Source organism: Rhipicephalus sanguineus, chromosome 2 (assembly GCF_013339695.2).
Source record: "Rhipicephalus sanguineus isolate Rsan-2018 chromosome 2, BIME_Rsan_1.4, whole genome shotgun sequence".
NCBI lineage: Eukaryota > Metazoa > Arthropoda > Arachnida > Ixodida > Ixodidae > Rhipicephalus > Rhipicephalus sanguineus.
In genome coordinates this window covers 42,234,432-42,256,152 of record NC_051177.1, presented here as the reverse complement: position 1 = coordinate 42,256,152, position 21,721 = coordinate 42,234,432, and the positions used below count along the sequence as shown (strand labels likewise).

Below are 21,721 nucleotides of genomic sequence, written 5' to 3'. Positions count from 1 at the left end.
CCGTTATCGTCTTTGTACTACATCACCACCGTGGACTCGCACTGCAGGTCGACACTGTTCAGGGCACAGTCTTGGTTACCAACCCAAGCGGCGCACATGGAGTTGTACCTCCTAAGATGTTCACGTTTGACACTGTCTTCGACGTGAATTCCAAGCAAGTTGAAGTCTACAACCAGGCAGCTAGACCGATCGTCGAAAATGTGCTCGAAGGATATAATGGTCAGTAATGCTTGAACTTGTATATTCTGCCAGTTGAAACAAGCGAAATTAGGAATTTGTATATAATATATGTACAATCGCTGGAGCGTGCCACGGAGGACATATTTATACGTTACTGGAATGAAAGAGTAATTACGTATGTGTAAATGTAAAGTCTAATTAGATCCTATACGTTATTGGACTGCAAATGTTGATCATCATCAGCCTGTCTACGCCCACTGCAGGGCAAAGGCCTCTCCCATGTTCCGCCAATCAACCCGGTCCTGTGCTTTCTGCTGCCACGTTACACCTGCAAACTTTTCAATCTCATCTACCCACCTAATTTTCTATCTCCCCCTCACGCGTTTGCCATCTCTTGGAATCCAGTCAGTTACCCTGAATGACCACCGGTTATCCTGCCGACGTGCTACGTGCCCGGCCCATATCCATTTCTTCTTCTTGATTTCATCTATGATATCCTTAACCCCCGTTTGTTCCCTGACCCACTCTGCTCTCTTCCTGTCTCTATCATTTTCCTTCCCATTGCTCGCTGCGTCGTCCTCAATTTAAGTTGAACCCACTTTGTAAGTCTCCAGGTTTCTGCTCCGTAGGTAAGTACCGGTGAGATGCAGCTGTTATATACCTTCCTCTTGAGGGATAGTGGTAGACTACCATTCATGATTTGATAATGCTTGCCGAATGAGCCCCATCCCATCCTTATTCTTCTAGTTATTTCACTCTCATGGTTCGGCTCCGCGGTTACTACCTGTCCTAAGTAGGCGTACTCCTTTACAACCTCCAGTGTCTCGCCACCTATCGCAAAGCGCTGTTCTCTGCCAAGATTGTTCCACATTGCTTTAGTTTGATGCATATTAATTATCAGACCTACTCTTCTACTTTCCGTATCCAGTTCTGTAATCATGAGCTGTAATTCGTCTCTGTAATTACAGGCCCATCAGCTTACTGTCCGTTGTCTACAAGCTGTTTACAAAAGTAATTGCTAACAGAATTAATACGACATTAGAGTTCAATCAACCAAAGGTCCAGGCAGGATTTCGTACAGGCTTCTCAACAATAGACCATATTCATACTATCAATCAGGTGATAGAGAAATGTGCGGAATACAACCAACCCCTATACATAGCCTTCATAGATTACGAGAAGGCATTTGATTCGGTGGAGACATCAGCAGTCATGCAGGCACTGCGGAATCAGGGCATCGATGAAGCCTATATAAACATAATGGAAGAAATCTACAGCGGATCCACAGCCACTATAGTCCTCCACAAAGAAAGCAACAGAATCCCAATAAAGAAGGGCGTGCGGCAGGGAGACACAATCTCTCCAATGTTATTCACCGCGTGTTTACAGGAGGTTTTCAGGGCCCTAGATTGGGAAGAATTAGAAAATAAGAGTTAATGGAGAGTATCTCAGTAACCTGCGATTCGCTGATGACATTGCATTGATGAGTAACGTAAAAGTCAATACGTAGCTATAAATGTAAAGTCTCAGTGATTAAGCTGTCAACTGGAATGTACAAGTAGCAGTTTCTTCACTGAATTAAATGTTTTCTAAATCATTTCTCGATTTTGAAGAAAGCTGCCTGCGTGAACCTATTGATTACTAATTTTTTTTTTCTCTGTCTCGGTCAGTCACATTGAAGGACACTTTTATCTTTGTGTATGAATTCATGTGCACTGTGATGCCCCCTTGCTGAAGCAGCTGGCATTCCTTTTGCTGGCTTATCCAATTGACACACACTGTAAGCGATTTTCCAACAAGTTAATATAGTGGGAGAAGAAAGGAATTAGGCACCTGCTATGCAAGTTGCAGACGAGACAGATCACAGTATGACATAATCTAACATACTTTCATATGCATGTTAATTAGCAGCTTCAGCTTCATTTGCTCGGAACAGCTAGCAGTCTAGAAAGTTTTGTCTCAATCGCACCTGTGTCGTGTTTTCTCTTTGTAGGCACGATTTTTGCTTACGGACAGACTGGTACAGGAAAGACGTTCACCATGGTGGGAGACCGCTCGGTTCCAGAGTTAAAGGGGATCATTCCAAACTCGTTTGCACATATCTTTGGCCACATTGCTAAAGCTGAGGATGACAAAAAGTAAGGTGCTAGGTTGTGATTGTAATTGTCAACTGTATACTAACTTTTTTATCTCTTCTTCAAGATTCCTAGTGAGGGCATCATACCTTGAGATTTACAATGAAGAAGCTAGAGATCTTCTGGCAAAAGACCAAAATGCGAGGCTTGAAGTAAGTGCCTTACATTTACTAAAATGCCGTCTTGTTTAACTTGTCAAAAATACTCTCCAAGAAAGATGTACACATAATATCCTTTTGTCTTCTCTAGGTTAAAGAAAGACCAGACATTGGTGTATACGTCAAGGGACTTTCAAGTTGCGTCGTCAAAACAGCAGATGAACTGGATCGAATCATGACACTTGGAAACAAAAATAGTGAGGTCACATTGATTATTTTATGTAGGTGTGTGTCAAGCAGGATATTAAAAAAACTTCACTTAGGTTGGCAAACTGGTGCAGCTTCAGTGATGCCTGGAGGCATTGCTTCATGTTTTCTACCTTCTTTGGATCTGTGACCCTGCAATACAATGAATCAAAGTGTAACAGATGACACAAAGCCTTGCCTCTGGGCTTCACTACACCTGCGTTGGCTTCCATTGAGAAGTGGCCACACTTTATGCTCTCGCATTCTCTGGAGTATGGCCATGCACTATCGTGTTCACGCTTAGAGGAATCATAATATTGTTCTTACTTATTGCTTAGGCTTTAGCATGTAATTTTTTGAAGGATGAGAAGTTCAGCCTTTATCTTCTGCAGGAATAAGTCATTGTTTCATATGGATGAATGAAATTAGTGTTCATAGATAAATATTTGCCAGTCTAAACTACTTTAGTTTTGCTCTGGAGTGCCCTGTAAGCATAACTCAAGTGTTCCCTTTCTTCATCATCATCATTCTCAGCCTAATATGTCCACTGCAGGACAAAGGACTCTTTCAATGATCACCAGTTTACCCTATCCTGTGCGAGCTGATTTCGTTTTATCACTGTAAACTTCTTAATTTCATCACTTGATCTAACTCTTTGCCTTCCCCGACTGCATTTCCCATCCCTTGGTAACCATTCTACTGTACTTAGTGTCCGCCGGCTGTCTGTCCTATGCATTACGTGGCCAGTCCAGGTCCATTTCTTTTGCCTGATGTCAACTAGGATATCCGCAACCCCTGTTTGTTCCCTGACATTCTCTGCCATGCTGATCTCTTAATGTTACTCCTATCATTTTTCGTTATTGGTCACCTGTGTGCTTCACCGAGCATGCTGTTTTCCATTCTCAGGGGCTGTGGGTGCAACCAACATGAATGCGCACAGCTCGCGTTCTCATGCCATGTTTACAATCACTGTGGAGTGCAGCGAGTGCGGTCTCGACGGTAGGCAGCATGTCCGTGTTGGCAAGCTTCACCTTGTCGACCTGGCGGTGAGCTTCAGGAGTTATCCATCAATCCTCTTGTAACTTGTGGTTTGTTGCTTTCACCGTTTCGTACCAACATTCATCAGTGCATTCCCTTTGTGCATGCTAAGACTGACAGCCTCATATTGGAAATGTGTCATGTGGGCACTTATTAGGGAAAGAAATGTGTATTTGGTCACCCAGCCCCCTACATCTGCAATGTTCTAAATTTTTTTTTTCTGTGCAACTTTCACCAAAAGCAGATTCCTTTCCTTCGAGGACATAACTGGAAATGAGGTGTTATTATCTTTTAAAAGTTATCATGAACCGTTGTAAAAAGAGTAGTTATAAAATGTGTCTTCAAGTTCTGCTTGTTGTTGTGTGTGTGTTTTTTATTTTTCTTGCCCAGACTCACTCGCCCAATAAAGTTTTTCCTTCCTTCCTTCCTTTGTATTCTATATACACTTCTAGCTCCTCCTTCTTTCTGCTGAGGTCATGGGTCTTCGTTAATATTGTTCGATATACCCCTCCTGTTATTTTTTGCCACAGAAACCTACTTATAAATTTTTGTGCTACAATGGAATAAGTAACACATGATTTGGGACAACTTAAGATCCGATAGCGCTTGGAGCAGTGCTGCTTACAACGTAAAAAGCTACTCTCATGCAGAACTTTGTCAACAACGTATTGAAAACTTGTTCATTGCTGTTGCCTGGCAGTTAAGCTGAATGTGAAACACTTCCTTGGAGCAGTCGTAGCTGTGTATGACACTAATCAAAGCCTGATTTTCCATCTGGCATGTAGGTCAAATCTTTTGACACTAACATCCTCTTTTTTTAGCACCCACACCTCCTTTTCTGTTTTAGCAACACCTTGTATGTTGAAGCAGCCGAGCAAGACAGAAAATTTCGTGACAGTGAGCATAAATGTGTCTAGGAGGTGGCCCCATGTGTGGCTGAGATTTATCAGTTTAATACATCTCAGTTTTTGTTGCATGCAATATTACCTTGATAATCATTCCATGAACCATCTTTCTTTCTCTTCAAGGAATTTAAATGAAAGTTTGTGCTTCAGGAATGGCTCTTACTCATTCTATCCTTTTATACTCACTGTATTCTTTTTTTGTTATAAAAAGTTCTAAAAATTGAATGTTGTTGTGTTGTTTGCCTTTTCAGGGTTCTGAGCGTCAGAGCAAAACAGGCTCTTCTGGTCAGAGGCTACGAGAAGCTTCAAAAATAAATTTGTCCCTGTCAACCCTCGGTAATGTTATCTCTGCTCTGGTTGATGGCAAAAGCACGCACGTGCCTTATAGGAACTCAAAACTCACCCGCCTGTTGCAAGATTCGCTTGGTGGGAATTCTAAAACCTTGATGGCAAGTGTATATTTCTACTCTCTCCCGCTAATCTGTGCTTCTTACTTCATACATAGTGTGCGACGCTGGAAAAGCAGGATGATCTTTTGCAGCGGGTGCATTTTGTTAAAAATGATACTTTAAAAAATGTATTTCTAATGAAACTGTGGCAGTGGCCAGGCTTTGGAGCCTGGCCACTGCCACTCAACTTCGATGAAGGCAGTATGCAATAACACTCACCTACGTGATCTTAGGTGTGCAGTAAGAAATTCGTTACTCTCTTGCTTCCCTATCCCCCTTCCCCAGTGTAGAGTAGCAGGCCAGAGCAAACTATCACTCAGGCCGACCTCTCTGCCTTTCTGTAAATAAATTCTCTCTCTCTGTTGTGTAGTCAAAATGGTGCAGTCAAAATGAAGCAGAGGAGAGAACGCCTCTACATTATCTCTTAGCGGTCTAAGAGTATTTTAAGAATGTTGAACATATCGATCAACGAATCAAAAACTTTCATGCTTGTTTGTTTTCTCCTGTCAGATTTTGGTCACTGCCATGGAAATGTGTACATTGTTGGAGCTTTAGAAGTCGTTGTGATGAGGTAGTTTCTGTTCTTTTTTTAATAGGATTTGTGTTAGTGCGTGTGTTCAGCATGTTAAGTGATAGACTAAATTGGGCTCTCTACGGTCAAGATGGGATCACTGGCCACGTGATATTTAAGAGAGTGCTATTTTGAAGCTAGGCTACCTTTTGTCACTGAAGATTCGACTCGCAGCATTACATGTTCGGTATTTGCAGTCAACTCCAAAAGTACGTGACATAGCTTTTTTCAAGAAGCAGTGTGTTTTTGCAGTTCAGTCATGCAGCCTGTAAATAAGTACAATGCTGTGTGGTACTAACCTAACCTAACCTTACCTGCATCTCTGTTAGAGGTGCTTATTGCTACTGAATGCAGTGCGGGTTCTAGGCTGCCCACCCAACCGTTACAAGAAGTTCAGCCTTTTCACAAATTCTACATCCGGTAAAGTTTTGCAAGCGCAAAACATAACATATTTCACAATTTTATCTCTGCTTTCAGTGTTTAACAATGTGCTTGATTATGTGTCGTGTATGTGTTAAGCGCCGTGTATCTGTCTTTTTCTCGTCCTGTGTTTAGCGCTGTTTTTATTCTTCGTTTACCATGCTTTCAATGTTATAAGCTCATACTACCAGCTCAACAGGAACTGAATGCCACAGCTGCTAAGGATTTAGATTTTATTGCTATGTAGATGTGGCTTTGTGGATCACGCACCAAGCTTTCCAGTTCTTTTGGATTTTTTGATAGTGGAAGTCACATCATAGTGGTATGATCATAAGCAGGCTTCAGCAGTGTGTGGAAATTGTTGAACATTAAATCAGTGTTCAGCTGTCATTGTGACAATTGATTATAGGTGAGTGCCAGAAGTGGTCCCTAGACATTGAGCTCTGGCCACTGCTGGGAGACCTGTTCGAGGTTAGATGAAAGGATGGATTGTCTTACATTGGTGCACAGCTGTTGCTACATGTTTATTTATGGGAAAGTGTGTTGTTAGTGTTTATGGAGACTAATGCAGCCTTGCTCTCGTTGAATTGATGGGATGCCTTCTCTTGTTACATTTTCGCAGTTTTAGGGAAATGCTGCCAATCTTTCCACAACATTTCTATTGAAAACTATCAGGTCACTGGGGCATATCTGTAAAAATTCCTGTATTTTATACTATAGTGCCCTGGCACTGTATGATAAGGTGAAATGCTAATTTATTTAATGTCCTGGTGCCTAACAAATTGATAAACATTCATCACTGTTTTTCTTGGTGCTTACATATTTTATTGAATGTTTACAGTGCACCAATATTGGCCCTGCTGACTATAACTACGATGAAACAATTAGCGCTCTTCGTTATGCCAACCGAGCCAAGAACATAAAGAACAAGGCCCGCATCAACGAAGATCCAAAGGATGCCCTGCTTCGTCAGTTTCAGAAGGAAATCGAAGACCTCAGAAAACAATTGCAGGAAGGTGTGCAGTCCTTTTCTTTTTATAAATGGGGGAGAGTTGAGCTTGTTGTGGTGCTGGCACCCCTTGTAAAGTCGTTTGCGCCTCATGGCGCATGCGCGTCCCGCGTATTGGCCGCAGTTAGGTTAAACGGCCGCCGAGGGAGATGTGTCACTGCGCTCGCGTGGGTTAGGGTTAGTGCGGTGGTGCCGGCAGCGGCGCCGCGGAGAGGTTAGGCCGGCGCATAGAAACCAGAAACGAGCTCTCTTTTGGGGTTTGGTAGCATGCGTGGATGGATGTTTCCTGCTGTGGGTCCGTGGGGGATGATACCGCGGCTCGTTTCCAGCGGGCCCCTCGTGGTGAGTCGAACATCGGCGACGGCGCATTTGCAGTGCATTGTATGTCTTACGTTGTCTTGGGTGTGTGTTATGTTTTCCGGGTATTATATTGGCATTGTATAACTTTGGTTACTTAGCATGTACTAGTTGTGTACTAGATTTGGTAGGCGAGCTCGCTGTGATGTAAAAAGGAAGTTAATAAACGTACACGTGTTGGTTGCCCGGATGGGGTCAACTGGGTCCATGTGTTCCGAGAGCGGCGCTCTATTCAGACCCCGCAAGCTGTGACACTGTGTAGTGTACTAGTTAATTTGAGGTTTTACATCGTAGAGTTAAAATTTTGAACTTATAGTGTTATGCTTGCCTTTGAATTGACTAATATTGAAGAAATTGTGATCTGGTGCAGTAGTTTGGGGCAGCGGCATTGCTTTGCGCTGCTGAGCTCAACATCATGCGATTGATCCCTGTCTCAGTGTGCAAGTATCAATGAGGACGTAGTACAAAAACTCTTGTGTACTTAGATTTCTGTACACATAAAAAGAAAAATGGATTGTCCAAATTAATTCTTAGCACCCCCCTATGGCGCATCTCATGAAATTGTGCTTTTGGCAGGTGAAACTCAAGAGTTTCACTTTAAAAAGAATTGTGGCCACTTAGCAGCGTTAAGGGAGTTACACCATCTTATTGTTTAGAATAGTCAACAGGATTGGCTAAGGCATAGGAAAAGTAGTGGATGGTTGATAAGGTGTTGATGTTGCAGGAGCAGGCTTCTACAAAAGTGGTGTCAGATGTGACTGCTTTGTATTTGCTTTACAGAATATACAAATTAATTTGTTACGTATCTTTTGAAGTAGCTTCAGTGGGAAAATACTTTCTGATATTGATGTGGCAGCTGGTAGTGTGGAATAAATTGCAGATTATTTAATTACTGCATTGATTGCGGTTCAGGAGCTGACGAATCAACACCTGAGGATGACAGCAGCGAAGAAGCTAGCTGTGGTGATGACAGCACTGATAAAAAGGATAAGCGGAAACGAAAAAAAGGTTTGAGAGCTACACATCTTTTTCTTTGACCTGATTTGCACTCCCGGTTATTGATTTGATTACAGGGGTTTGAATGTCTCCTGCATGCTGCATTTTCTTTATAAATGCTCTGTTGGTGCTGCTCTTTTCACTCTAAGACTGACTTTACATTGATATTGCCACGCCCACTTCTTGTCTTGTTTTGATGTATTCGGGTTTGACCGGCAGGGACGGTTATCAACGCTCGACGCTGTCGGCGAAGTAGTGTTCTAGAAGCGTCGCGATTGTGGTAGATCGGTTTGTTAAGATTGCGCCCCGCACGCGAATGTTCCAGCTTTGTCTAGAGATTACGCCGCCACCAGCAATATCGCTGGAAAGTTCGATAGCGCCTGTATAAAAGCCGACGCGCTTGACTGCTTGTCAGTTGATCGACGGACGACGCCCTGTTCGCCGCTATCATTGTACAGCGTGTATTTGCTGTAGTTCTAGTTCTCATTTTCCGGCCACAAGTTCGGCCAAATAAACAGTTTCATCCTGCAAACGCCGACTGCTGTCTTCGTCGACGTCACGACCACGTGACATCTGGTGGAGGTGCTGCTTCATGATCCGTACGCCACCGCGGAGCGCTGACCCAAGCCCAAGCCGCAAAGAAGACGACTCTAAGGACAACCCGGATCCTCGAACCAGCCGCCGGCAGAAGGGACTACAACCAGAGTACGGACTCCTTCCCGAAAATGCCAGGCAGCCGAAGACCGTCACATCGACCGCCGAGACGATGACAGACCCCCTGCCACCTACAACGGTCGTGATGCAGCCACCCAGGGAGCCGCCGACGTTCCGTGGTTCGCCATGTGAAGACCCCGAGACCTGGCTCGAGACCTTCGAAAGGGTCTCAACATTTAATAACTGGAACTGCGAGGACAAGCTGCGCCACATATACTTCTACCTAGAAGACGCCGCGAGGACGTGGTTCGAGAACCGAGAATCCGCCCTACAAACATGGGATCTCTTTCGGACGACGTTCCTAAGCACGTTCACGAGCGTGGTCCGCAAGGAACGGGCCGCGGCTATGCTGGAGACCCGTGTGCAGCTGCCCAACGAAAATATTGCCATCTACACGGAAGAGATGAATCGCCTGTTTCGACACGCCGACCCAAGTATGCCCGAAGAGAAGAAAGTGAGGTTCCTCATGCGGGGTGTCAAACAGGAACTCTTCGCTGGATTGATAGGGAACCCGCCGAAGATGGTCACTGAATTTGCATCGGAGGCTTCCACGATCGAGAAAACGCTTGAGATGCGAACGCGGCAATACAACCGCAGCTTCTCGGCTACAAGCTACGCCGACGTTCAAGCCCTAGGACCCGCCGACCTGCGTGAGACGATTCGGGCAATCGTGCAAGAAGAGTTGCGGAAAATTCTACCTTCGTTGCAACCTCAAGTAGAGTCCATCGCCGACGTCGTGCGCCAGGAGATCCAGCATTCACTCGGCGCGCCTCAGCTAGCAGAGCCGCAGCCGCAAGCTATGAGCTATGCTGCTGCAGCCCGCCGTCATGCTCCTCCTCCACGCCCCCGCCAAGACGCCACACCGCCGCAGTACCGTCGCCAGACGCCGCCGCCGCCACCGACGCCCTACCGACCACCTGTCGGCCAGCGCAACACCCCGAGGAAGACCGATGTCTGGCGTGCCCCCGACAACCGCCTGCTCTGCTACCACTGCGGGGAGGCCGGCCACACGTACCGCCGCTGCCAGTACCGTCAGATGGGGCTACGCGGATTCGCCGTCAACGCGCCGCGCCCGCAGCCAGGCGAACGGCCGCGCGACATTGACGACTACCTCACCGGAACACAGTGGCAAGAACGACGACCTTCCCGCTCGCCGTCGCCCGGTCGCTACATGTCACCGCACCGCCGACCGTACACTGGCCCAAACCGGGGCCGGTCGCCTAGCCCGTATCCGGAAAACTAAGGGCAGCAACCGATGGAGGTGCGGTTGCTGTACGACGAACTACCGAAGATCCTCCGCCGCCGCCGACGACGCCGCGACGAAACCTTCAGAACACGACGCGAACCAGACAGACCCCTGACGACGAAATCTCGCGGACTGAAGAAGACCCGGCGACGCAAAATGGACGAAGCGGAACACACCGACGCAGCCGTGACCCCACGCCACGACCTAACTGCAACGCGAGACGACGAACTAGCGACCTCGACGTTCTTATCGACGGCCACAGCGTCACATCTCTCGTCGACACCGGAGCCGACTATTCTGTCTTCAGTGGACCGTTCGCCACCAAGCTGAAGAAAGTAAAGACCGCTTGGAGTGGACCCGAAATCCGGACAGCTGGAGGCCACCTGATAACGCCGATTGGTGTCTGCACGGCGAGAGTCACCATCAATAACCGGACTTATCCTGCGAGCTTTGTAATCCTACAGAATTGCTCTAGGGATGTGATACTTGGAATGGACTTCCTAAGTGACCACGGCGCCGTCATCGACCTGAGGTCTGAGTCGATAACGCTAACCTCAGACAAAGCGCTCCCGCCCCACGCGACGCCAGGGAACCATGCATTGAACGTTATAGAAGAGCAGGTGACCGTTCCACCGCGCTCCAGCGTCATTATTTCCGTCGGCACCGAAAAACCTGCGAACCTTGAAGGCGTCATCGAGGGCGACCAACAACTACTCTTGAACCGTCAAATTTGCGTCGCACGAGGTATAGCCGAGCTGCGCGACGGTAAAGCAAAGGTAGTGCTGACAAACTTCAGCCACGAATATAGGCACGTCAACTTTGGTACGACGGTTGCCTACATCGACGAATGTGTAGCCGCCAGCGATGCTTTCGCCCTCTTCGATGCTGCCGAACCTGCTTCAACGAATCGAGGTCCCGAACCAGATTTCGACGTCAACCGGAGCCTTGCGAAAGTCAAGCAAGACCAGCTGAAAACCCTGCTCCTGCAATACAAGGACTGTTTCTCGTCGTCATCGCGGGTCCGACAAACGCCCCTTGCTAAGCACCGCATTATAACAGAAGAAAATTCTCGACCACTCCGACAGAGCCCCTACAGAGTTTCGACGCGAGAACGTGAGGCCATAAAGAAACAAGTCGACGAAATGCTACGCGACGACATCATCCAGCCTTCAAAGAGTCCGTGGGCGTCACCCGTGGTGTTAGTGAAGAAGAAGGACGGGACACTGCGCTTCTGCGTTGATTATCGGCGCCTGAACAAAATCACGAAGAAGGACGTGTACCCCCTCCCACGGATAGACGACACCCTGGATAGACTACACAACGCGACGTACTTTTCGTCGATGGACCTCAAGACCGGCTATTGGCAGATCGAAGTAGACGAAAGAGACCGAGAAAAGACCGCTTTTATAACACCCGACGGCCTCTTTGAGTTCAAGGTCATGCCTTTCGGTCTTTGCTCGGCACCTGCGACGTTCCAGCGCGTCATGGACACCGTGCTGGCTGGCTTGAAGTGGCAGACTTGCCTTGTTTACTTGGACGACGTCGTTGTGTATTCCTCGAACTTCGACGAACACCTCCAGCGACTTCAATTCGTACTTCAAGCAATAAAGAACTCCGGGCTCACCCTGAAGCCAGAAAAGTGCCGCTTTGCGTACGAGGAGCTCTTGTTTTTGGGTCACGTGATTAGCAAGACTGGAGTGCTCCCAGACCCGCAGAAAACAGATGCCATCGCCGCTTTCCCGCTACCCACCGACAAGAAGGCCGTGCGCCGATTTCTCGGCTTGTGCGCCTATTACAGACGTTTTGTCAAAGACTTTTCACGGATCGCCGAACCACTAACGCAACTCACGAAGACCGACGTCGAATTCAGGTGGCAAACATCGCAAGTCGAAGCATTTCATGAACTGAAACGACGCCTGCAGACGCCTCCGATACTTGCGCATTTTGACGAATACGCCGATACAGAGATTCACACCGATGCAAGCAGCATAGGACTCGGCGCCGTCCTTGTGCAGCGGACGGGCGGAGTGGAAAGGGTTATCAGTTATGCTAGCCGGTCGCTGTCTAAAGCAGAGGTCAACTATTCCACAACAGAAAAGGAGTGCCTCGCCATCATCTGGGCTACGTCAAAGTTTCGCCCCTACCTCTACGGCAGGCCCTTCAAGGTTGTGAGCGACCATCACGCCTTGTGTTGGCTAGCTAACTTGAAGGACCCTTCAGGTCGCCTCGCACGGTGGAGCTTAAGACTTCAAGAATTTGACATTACTGTCGTGTACAAGTCCGGAAGGAAACACTCCGACGCCGACTGCTTGTCTCGTGCCCCCGTCGACCCACCACCGCCCGACGACCAGGATGATGACAGCTTCTTGGGAGCCATAAGTGCCGAAGACTTCGCCGAACGACAGCGAGCCGACCCGGAACTGAAGGGTCTAGTGGATTACCTGGAGGGCAGGACCATCGCTGTCCCAAAAGTATTCAGGCGAGGATTGGCATCATTTTCCCTGAAAAACAACGTCCTCGTAAAGAAGAACTTCTCTCCGGCCCGAGCCAGCTACCTTATCGTTGTACCTTCGGGACTGCGACCAGAAATTCTGCATGCCCTGCACGACGACCCGACGGCTGGACACCTCGGACTTTCCCGAACGCTCGCACGAGTACAGGTAAAGTACTACTGGCCGCGCCTTGCAGCCGACGTCACTCGCTACGTAAGGACGTGCCGAGACTGTCAGCGACGGAAGACACCGCCCACAAGACCAGCAGGCATCCTTCAGCCGATCGAGCCTCCTCGGCGACCATTCCAGCAGATCGGGATGGACCTCCTGGGGCCGTTCCCAACGTCGACTTGCGGAAATAAATGGATCGTCGTGGCTACCGACTACCTCACCCGCTACGCCGAAACAAAAGCCCTGCCCAAAGGCAGTGCCACTGAGGTAGCAAAGTTCTTCGTTGAGAGCATCGTCCTTCGACACGGCGCCCCGGAGGTTCTCATCACCGACAGAGGTACGGCGTTTACGGCTGACCTAACTCAGGCGATCCTGGAATACAGCCACACAAGCCACCGCCGCACCACCGCGTACCACCCACAGACCAACGGCCTCACCGAGCGTCTAAATAAGACCATCGCCGACATGCTGGCCATGTACGTCGACGTCGAACACAAGACGTGGGACGCCATCCTTCCGTACGTGACCTTCGCGTACAACACGGCCGTACAGGAAACGACGCAGATGACGCCGTACAAGTTGGTCTACGGACGGAGCCCGGCAACGACGCTCGACGCCATGCTACCAAACGTGACCGACGAGGAAAACATCGACGTGACCACCTACCTACAGCGCGCCGAAGAAGCACGACAGCTCGCCCGCCTACGGATCAAGAACCAGCAGACGACTGACAGCCGCCGCTACAACCTTCGACGACGCCACATGGAATACCAACCCAGTGACCGTGTATGGGTATGGACGCCAATACGCCGACGAGGACTTAGTGAGAAGCTTCTTCGACGATACTTCGGACCGTACAGGGTACTTCGACGCCTCAGCGCACTCGACTATGAGGTTGTCCCTGACGGCATTACGAACTCTCAGCGGCGCCGTGCGCGACCTGAAGTCGTCCATGTCGTGCGCCTTAAGCCGTATTTTGCGCGTTAGCGAGCCTGGGGACTCTATTTTTTTTTCCTTTGTTATTGTAATTTATTTGTGTATGCACTTGTTTTTTTTTCTCTCTTCTATGTTCTTTCACAAGCATCGGGACGATGCTTTTTCAGAGGGGGGCAATGCCACGCCCACTTCTTGTCTTGTTTTGATGTATTCGGGTTTGACCGGCAGGGACGGTTATCAACGCTCGACGCTGTCGGCGAAGTAGTGTTCTAGAAGCGTCGCGATTGTGGTAGATCGGTTTGTTAAGATTGCGCCCCGCACGCGAATGTTCCAGCTTTGTCTAGAGATTACGCCGCCACCAGCGATATCGCTGGAAAGTTCGATAGCGCCTGTATAAAAGCCGACGCGCTTGACTGCTTGTCAGTTGATCGACGGACGACGCCCTGTTCGCCGCTATCATTGTACAGCGTGTATTTGCTGTAGTTCTAGTTCTCATTTTCCGGCCACAAGTTCGGCCAAATAAACAGTTTCATCCTGCAAACGCCGACTGCTGTCTTCGTCGACGTCACGACCACGTGACAATATAATTAAGTAATGATTACAGGCATGGTCTTTCTTTGAACAAAACAAAACCACCGAAGGCACAATACTGCCGAATTGTGCCTAGGTCAAATTGCCCCCTGCAATTATGATAAGGGCTCATCTACTTTTAACTGACTTGTAAATTAATTTTTGATCCAAGGAACACATTGAGTAGGCAACAGCGCAGTGCTTAATCAGCTGCATTCACGTACACACTGGTTTTAATTCTTTTGACAAACTGTCTGGACTTTCTACGTGCAAGTGTCCTGTGGTCACATAAATTCAATTTCAAAGACAGAATTCTGTGCGTTTAATTAATTTTAAGTACTAGAAGAGTTTGCAGGTGTGTCGACATTTCTTGGCTCGCCAGTCCTTTTGTGTAGACGCGCCTTGTACACTCAGCGGTTCCTGTTCCACAGTTACGACGCATGCTCAAAATCATAGAAACCTTAAAGGGGTCCTGCAAAACTTTTTCATCATGGTCAGAGAACACTGCCAATTGTTAGTCGAGGCTCCTGAAAAAACGTGAGCCAAACATTACAGCACAGCACACAGCCTGGAATTTACAATTCTAGCTGGAAATCGTTCCCTCTTCTTTCTACAAATGATGCCATATACCCAAATTCACAGCCCTTGGCTGATTTGAGCATTGTGAGCTGCGTAGTTACTGTGGCCGCCGCGGGAGGCCACTACGTGCCCACGCATGCACTCGTGATGACACTGAAAGTAAGCCATGCGTTCGAAGAAAAAGAAAAAGCACTCAAGGTGATGATGTATGGCTGACGTAGCTTCTTTCTCCTGTGCCATCTCTCCCTGCTTAGCTTTCAGGGCGCTCGTAGAGATGAAAGAAGAGAGAAAGCAATTACAGCGTGTGATAAATTTCTAACTCCGCTCGTACTTGACGGATTCTAAAAATTGTTGCGGCGGTCGATTCGTGAGGCAATAAACTCCTTTAATGAAGCCATTCGATGGCTACTTGGAAAAGTATTGCAGAATCCCTTTAATGAATGAAAAATTAATGAATTTGAGTTACAGGGCTGATTTACAGATAGGGTATTATACAAATTATGACAGATTACCTGCAAATGATGTACAGCTGTAAAAAAAAGTCATCTTTCTGTTGTATTGCTTTTAAAATCACCTAGAGCAATTGCTGAAACATGTTGTATGTGCCGTGTTGCTGCTTTGGAAATCAGCTCTAACAAGTTCCTTAATCTCACCAAACAATACAGTCTACTCCTGTTAAACGGAACCTGAAGGGAACAGGAAAATATGTGCTGTTTAACAGGAGTTTCGTCTACTGAGAGATGAAGAGGGGTGCAGAATTCAAGTCTGAAACCAATCACAGTGATGCTACTGGCTTAGGCCACTTTGGCGCAGCTTTTGGAGCAGGCAAAATTGCGTTTTGGAGCAGCAAAACTAGCTTTTGGAGCAGGTGCTCTGCCTTCAACAATTCATTCTGAGCCGAAGAATTCTTAAAAAAGTAATAAACATCGACCACAGCAGCGTCGACATCCGAGCCAATGGCACTCAAGCCGCGGGCAAATGAGTTGTGCACTTTGTGCAAGCAGCACTCTCCTACATCTATGATGTCAGGGTATGCTTCCTGCATCTTTTTTATGAAGCTTTTCACTGCAGTAGGGCCATCCGTAGAAAAGCAAATGACACTTTTCTGCGGCAGGTCCATCATTGCTCTCCGCACTTCACTAGCCAAAATATCCGAAGTCGCAGAGCCCAGCCAGAAAGACTGTAGGTGTTCCACAACTCGCTGCATTTTGTTGGAGAAATGCCTAACTACAACATCAAGTTGTTGGCACCTCTGTTCAGGAATTGAGGGGTCTCGTCAATGCTAAAAGAAAAAACCACATCCGGCTTGTTCAGCTCGTCAAGCACAAGTTTCTTGAAATACAGCCCGAGGCCATCACTAACTATGTAGGATGCCTTGAACCTCTTACAACTAAACTGCTTCGCTGTTTCGGAATCTCCAAATAACTTGAGAAACAAGGCAGTTGCTGTGTCGGCCCACGAGTATGGGATGCCCTTGAGAGTCATGCCAAGCACAAACAGAGTTTCTGTGTTTGCCACGCGGTCACACTGCAAAACGTTCCATTGACATCCGAATTCCAAAGTCGGCTGGATCGTTTTCGGCCGCTGCAGCCCACCTGAAGCGTCTCAATGACGACTGGTAGCATCAATGTGCCATTTCATGGCTGCATGTCGCTTGACTGCTGCTGCGCCATGTTGCCTACAGTTGATGCTTTGATTACAAAAAAAAAAACACAAAACGCAGTTCCTTCGTCCGCTTGACAACACCATATTGATATTTTGTCTCCATTTTCATCACTCTCATGGAGAACGTCCGCGTACAGCGCGATGTCGCTCTCAATGGGGGAACCTCATGTAGTTAGTTTCATTTCTGAAAGTCGGAGTACATGACCCCTTTGGCGCAGGCTTGGCGCAGAATCGCAAAATTTTGAGGAAATGTAGCAGGTTGTAGCAGCCAGGGCACTTTGGCGCAGTCTGGCGCAAGTGGCGCAGCGGTAGCATCACTGCAATCATATTAGAGGCATTCGTTCCATTTAAGCAGCCATTATGTTTAAGAGATTTCTGTTTAGTGATAGTCTACTGTAGGATATAGGTCTCCTTGTATCTGTGGTGGCTGACATGTATTCTAGTACAAGCACATAAATTGAGAAGCATATATTTCCATGTCTCTTTGTGTGTGTGCATGTGGCATGAACCCTGTTTTGTTGTTTGTGCAGCCATTTCCGAGGAGAAGATGCGTGAAATACAAGCGCAGATCTTAGCTGACCGAAAAACCTTGTCAGAGAAAAAGGACATGGCCCAGGAAGAGCGTGACCGTCTCGCTAGTGAACTTGAGATAAGAGAACAACAGCTGAATGCAGCAAGGTTGGTTCTTGCTCTTACAATGCTCTCTGTTCTTTGCGCAGTTTTGTTTTCAGCGTTATCATATGCCCTTGACGTTCTTGTTTACTCGTCCCTGAGTTTTCTGCTCACTTGTATTGGAATTTCGAGACCCATTCGTGAATAGCCCTACCTTGGCGGATGGCTATGACCTGAATTATACTTCTATCCGTGCCCACTTCTCCTGCAACTCCTGTGCTGGTTTTAGCTACATGCAGCATATGGCCTACTTGCAATCTGATGCTGTGCAGAACACTTGCCACCATTTCGCGTAAACTGCTAACTAGAAGCAAACTCGTTGGAGCCACTGGTACCCTATGAAATGTATTTTCAGCCATGTCAAGCTTCACGGCTCACGAGGACACGTCTGTCTAGCTTTTCATTAGTAAAGTATCAAAGAAAACAATATCTTGGAGGTTTGCATGCCAAAATCACGCACATTCAAGCACTAATCAGGTCCATGCACGGAACGAAACTATAGTAATAGCAAAAAAACTTAGGCCGTCATTGTATAATTTTCTTTGACACCTAATGTATTAGGAACGGTCTCATTTTCTATCCCTTTTGAGGGAAATGCAGATTTTGAGTTTAGCACAACCTGTCATCGAACATAACATAACTTTTGCGCACGCTTTGGTGTCTAAAGCTATCCTCTCCTCAATTTTGCTGATCCAACGGGGGTTTCTATATGCAGAGAAGAGCAAGAAGGTTTGATGCAGAAGCTTCATGCCCTCGAAAAGAAGATCATTGTGGGAGGTGAGAACCTCCTTCAAAAAGCTGAAGAGCAAGAGCGACTCTTGGAAGAGAGCGCACGAGAGCTTGAAGAGAGGAAGCGAAAAGAGGCTGCTCTCAGAGAAGCCCTGGAGCAGAAGGAGGTGGGTTGGGTTTCTTATTTCAAGGATTGTAGTGCTCTGGAGTTTAAAAAAAAAACATGGCTGATCCCTCCGTCATAGGAATCGATATAGCACGAAAGTGAAACATGTCTTTACAGAGGTAGTTGAGCATTTATTGTGCATTGTATCGCCGCAAGGGCAAAGCAATGAATGCGATAGCAACAAATTGGAATGTTATGCGAAGAACAGCAAGCATCTCGAAACTTGCAGCGTGCTGCTCAAGCGCAAAGGACGCACGAAAAAAACACACAGGATGAGCGCGAACTAACAACTGTCACAGGTGTTACTTCTTCGTGTTTGAGTAGCGCGCTCCTTTAGCAAACGCGGCCGCTGCAGCGAGCGAAGTGACCTTCGTGTACTCTGTAACTTCAATGTAAACTTGCGGTGAAAGCACAAGATGTACAAGCCGCCCCAATCACGAGATAAGTGCGCGCGCACGGGCGACCAAGCCCTGTAGGGCAGAGTACAGGTGGGGGTGTGCACACATTGCAATGAGCAGGGTGACGACCTTTAAAGTGCACTCGTCGCACCTTTCGCGCCATCTTGCTGGTGATAGCGGAAACAAGTGCCTCCAAGCTCCATGTATCGCCAGCGGTAAATGGTGTGTATAAATAGCTCGCTGTTAGTATACTGAAGAATGTAGGCTTTGTGGCCGAGTTGTTTCACACCGCGCGCTGCGGAGCAAGGGGTAGTGGGTTCGATTCCCGACGAAGGAACTTTTTCTTCTTCTTTTTTTTTTTTTTTTGTCATCTGTTAGTGTACATTTTACAACGTCATATCCGTGGCAGAAATATGTCAGTGAAGTCTTGGTGGGCACCGGTATAAAACACTTTTGTGTTAAAAGAAATTACTTTCTGAAATATAGTTGGTGGACTACGCATGTTTAATGTTTCAATTCTGTGTGGGGTTGCATTTCTATAGGTATTATTTTTTAAGATCGTTGTAACACTTGCAAAAATCAAGCTTAACTGCAACTGCTACTCTTCATCATGCTAAGTCATGTAGGAAAATCGACCATAATCTGCTGAAACTAACATGCAAAAACTTACTTTATAACTAGTTATGGACAATAAAAAAAAAACATTTCAGCTGAAATTTCTTCCTATTAACTGTACAGTGACTCGAACTATCTCCATGTAGTAACTTCTTACTTATTTAGGTACAAATTTGCCCGCTGACTAAGCATCAGGTCTGAAGAAATGGTAGTTTCCTCATTTTCTTAGGTAGTTTTCTATAGAATACTACTGTATGTAATAGTATGCTGTACCAATAGTGTAGTATAGTATTGTGAACTGACCCTCGGAAATACTCAGTTCATGAGAATTCACTATGCTGCCTTGGCTTTAGTTGTCGCGGCACCCTTAGAATCACTGGGACTGGGAGAATTTCAGAATTTTTGTGTGGCTGTGTCTGTGCAGTGATGTCGGCATTAACATGGTGCGCATTCGAAAACTGTGTGAAGGGAACTGCGCACATACCAACGATGACGAAGAAAGGAACAAAGTAGACAAATGCCTTTCTTCGCCCTCGTTGATATCTGCGCTGTTCCCTTCACAATGTTGTACCAACAAGCCCAAGTGGAAACTCTGCTTAACCGTGTAGGCTGAGCGGCTGGACATGGAGGAGCGGTACTCCACTCTGCAAGAAGAGGCGGCAGGGAAGACGCGTAAACTGAAGAAGGTCTGGGCTCTTCTTATGAGTGCAAAGGCAGAGATGGCCGATCTCCGTCAGGAGCACCAGCGGGAGTCCGAAGGGCTGCTTGAGAATGTGCGCCAGCTCAGCAGGGAACTGCGGCTCAACATGCTCCTCATCGATGCCTTCATTCCGCCAGAGTACCAGGTTGGCCTGCCTACTGGTCACTCATATTACCCCTTAGGACTTCGCTGTATATATTGATTTCGTTAATGTAGTCCGGTAGTAGTGGCCTGCGTTTTGGTTTCATGACACACAATTTTCTATCATAATCTGCATTATGTGGGTTAATCTTTGTGCGCTGGTGTATTTTAGCGCATTTGGCTGTGCACTTAATTTATAATTGAATATATTTACAGTGATTCCACTCCTGCGCCAACTGCGCCAAAGTGCGCCAAATTGTATTTACTGCGCCATCCTGATAATATCGACAAAATTTGCGCCAAACTGCGCCGAAGTCTCGGGTTTGGGGGCGTCTATCACCGGCAATCGCACCGCCGGCGTGTCAGAACATGTGCAGCTCGATCTTGGGGCTGCCAATAAAGTCACAATCATGGACCAAGAATTATTCAGCTGAATAAATAGCGCTCGCGCGTGCGTTCCGAGTAAGCCACGATGCCATGCACGGTGCCGACGTAGCTTCTGTTCTGCAAGTCGGCTCGACAGCAAAACGCGCTCTCTGCAGAGGCTCGTGATGTCTAGGCTTATCGGTAGCGAGAAAGTGCGACGGCGATTCATCGGCGGACGTCGTCTGTTCCAGAAACGCAGCTGATAGCTCGATTCAAGCGTCGCACGGCACGTAAGGAAAGCAATGTTCAGTAATAACTACATGAGTGCCGCTAAAATGTCTGTCACTTTTGTTTCCGGACATCGCGGAATGAAATCTGGGATCACTCGCAGTAGATATATGGGACAATATCGAATTTTCCTTTGCTTCGCGTTTATGGGAGCACGCGAACGGTGGAAACGCGTTGACACTCTTCCTCAGATATACTTTATCCATGGATCTTCATCCAGAACAGTTTTTTCGTAATTCCTTCCGCCAGCACGTCCGAGTTTGTAATCACTCTGCGGTAAATACCCCCTAAAAGGCCCTGCCGTTTCGAGCTCACGTGCTAGGGTTCAAATTCGAATGTTTTGCTTGCTTTTTTTAAAAATGTCATATTATTAGTAAAATCATATCTCCTGGTCGGAGCAGCGGCAAATGCGCAGCTGTCAGTAGTGGGCCCGTCGCTGACGGCCCACAGTGAAGCGGCTACACCATGTTACACGTCCGTCCCTCGCTTTCGGGGGTCAATAGCTAACGGTTAAAAAAACTCAGTTTCTCTTAAGAGCGAAGCAATGAATGCGATACCAAAAAATTGTATTATGAAACGAAGTAAGACTAGCAGCTAACTCTTTTGGATCCGATCTCGCGTAACTCAACAAAACGCTGGTTTAAGGGAATATGGTCCCTCCAGGAACCGAAGCATTTTCTTGCTCTGAGTTCTCTAAACGCGAAGTAAGCGTTGAGAGCACAGCAAGTTTACGAGCCGTCTCCTGATGCCTCGAGACAGCGCGCGCGCAAGCGACTGCGCCCTTCGAACGATGCGGTCCCCCCCCCCCTTCCGCTCTCCTGGCGTCCGTTCATGCTCCTTACGAAAGACTGGCGGGGCGTTTCCTCTCT

At 47.3% G+C, this 21,721-nt stretch overlaps 1 protein-coding gene across 1 annotated transcript in view; it reads left to right on the top strand.

The window, feature by feature from the left end:
• The window catches only part of LOC119382824 (kinesin-like protein KIF3A), a 33,441-nt gene that overhangs the window by 432 nt on the left and 11,288 nt on the right, over positions 1-21,721 (top strand). Inside the window, exons 3-13 of the mRNA XM_037650690.2 lie at positions 48-219; positions 2,174-2,318; positions 2,383-2,467; positions 2,565-2,670; positions 3,566-3,705; positions 4,854-5,051; positions 6,884-7,058; positions 8,321-8,416; positions 17,308-17,455; positions 18,165-18,345; positions 19,966-20,202. Coding sequence (XP_037506618.1) covers positions 48-219; positions 2,174-2,318; positions 2,383-2,467; positions 2,565-2,670; positions 3,566-3,705; positions 4,854-5,051; positions 6,884-7,058; positions 8,321-8,416; positions 17,308-17,455; positions 18,165-18,345; positions 19,966-20,202 — 1,683 coding nt within the window. The remainder of the gene's footprint in view (positions 1-47; positions 220-2,173; positions 2,319-2,382; positions 2,468-2,564; positions 2,671-3,565; positions 3,706-4,853; positions 5,052-6,883; positions 7,059-8,320; positions 8,417-17,307; positions 17,456-18,164; positions 18,346-19,965; positions 20,203-21,721) is intronic.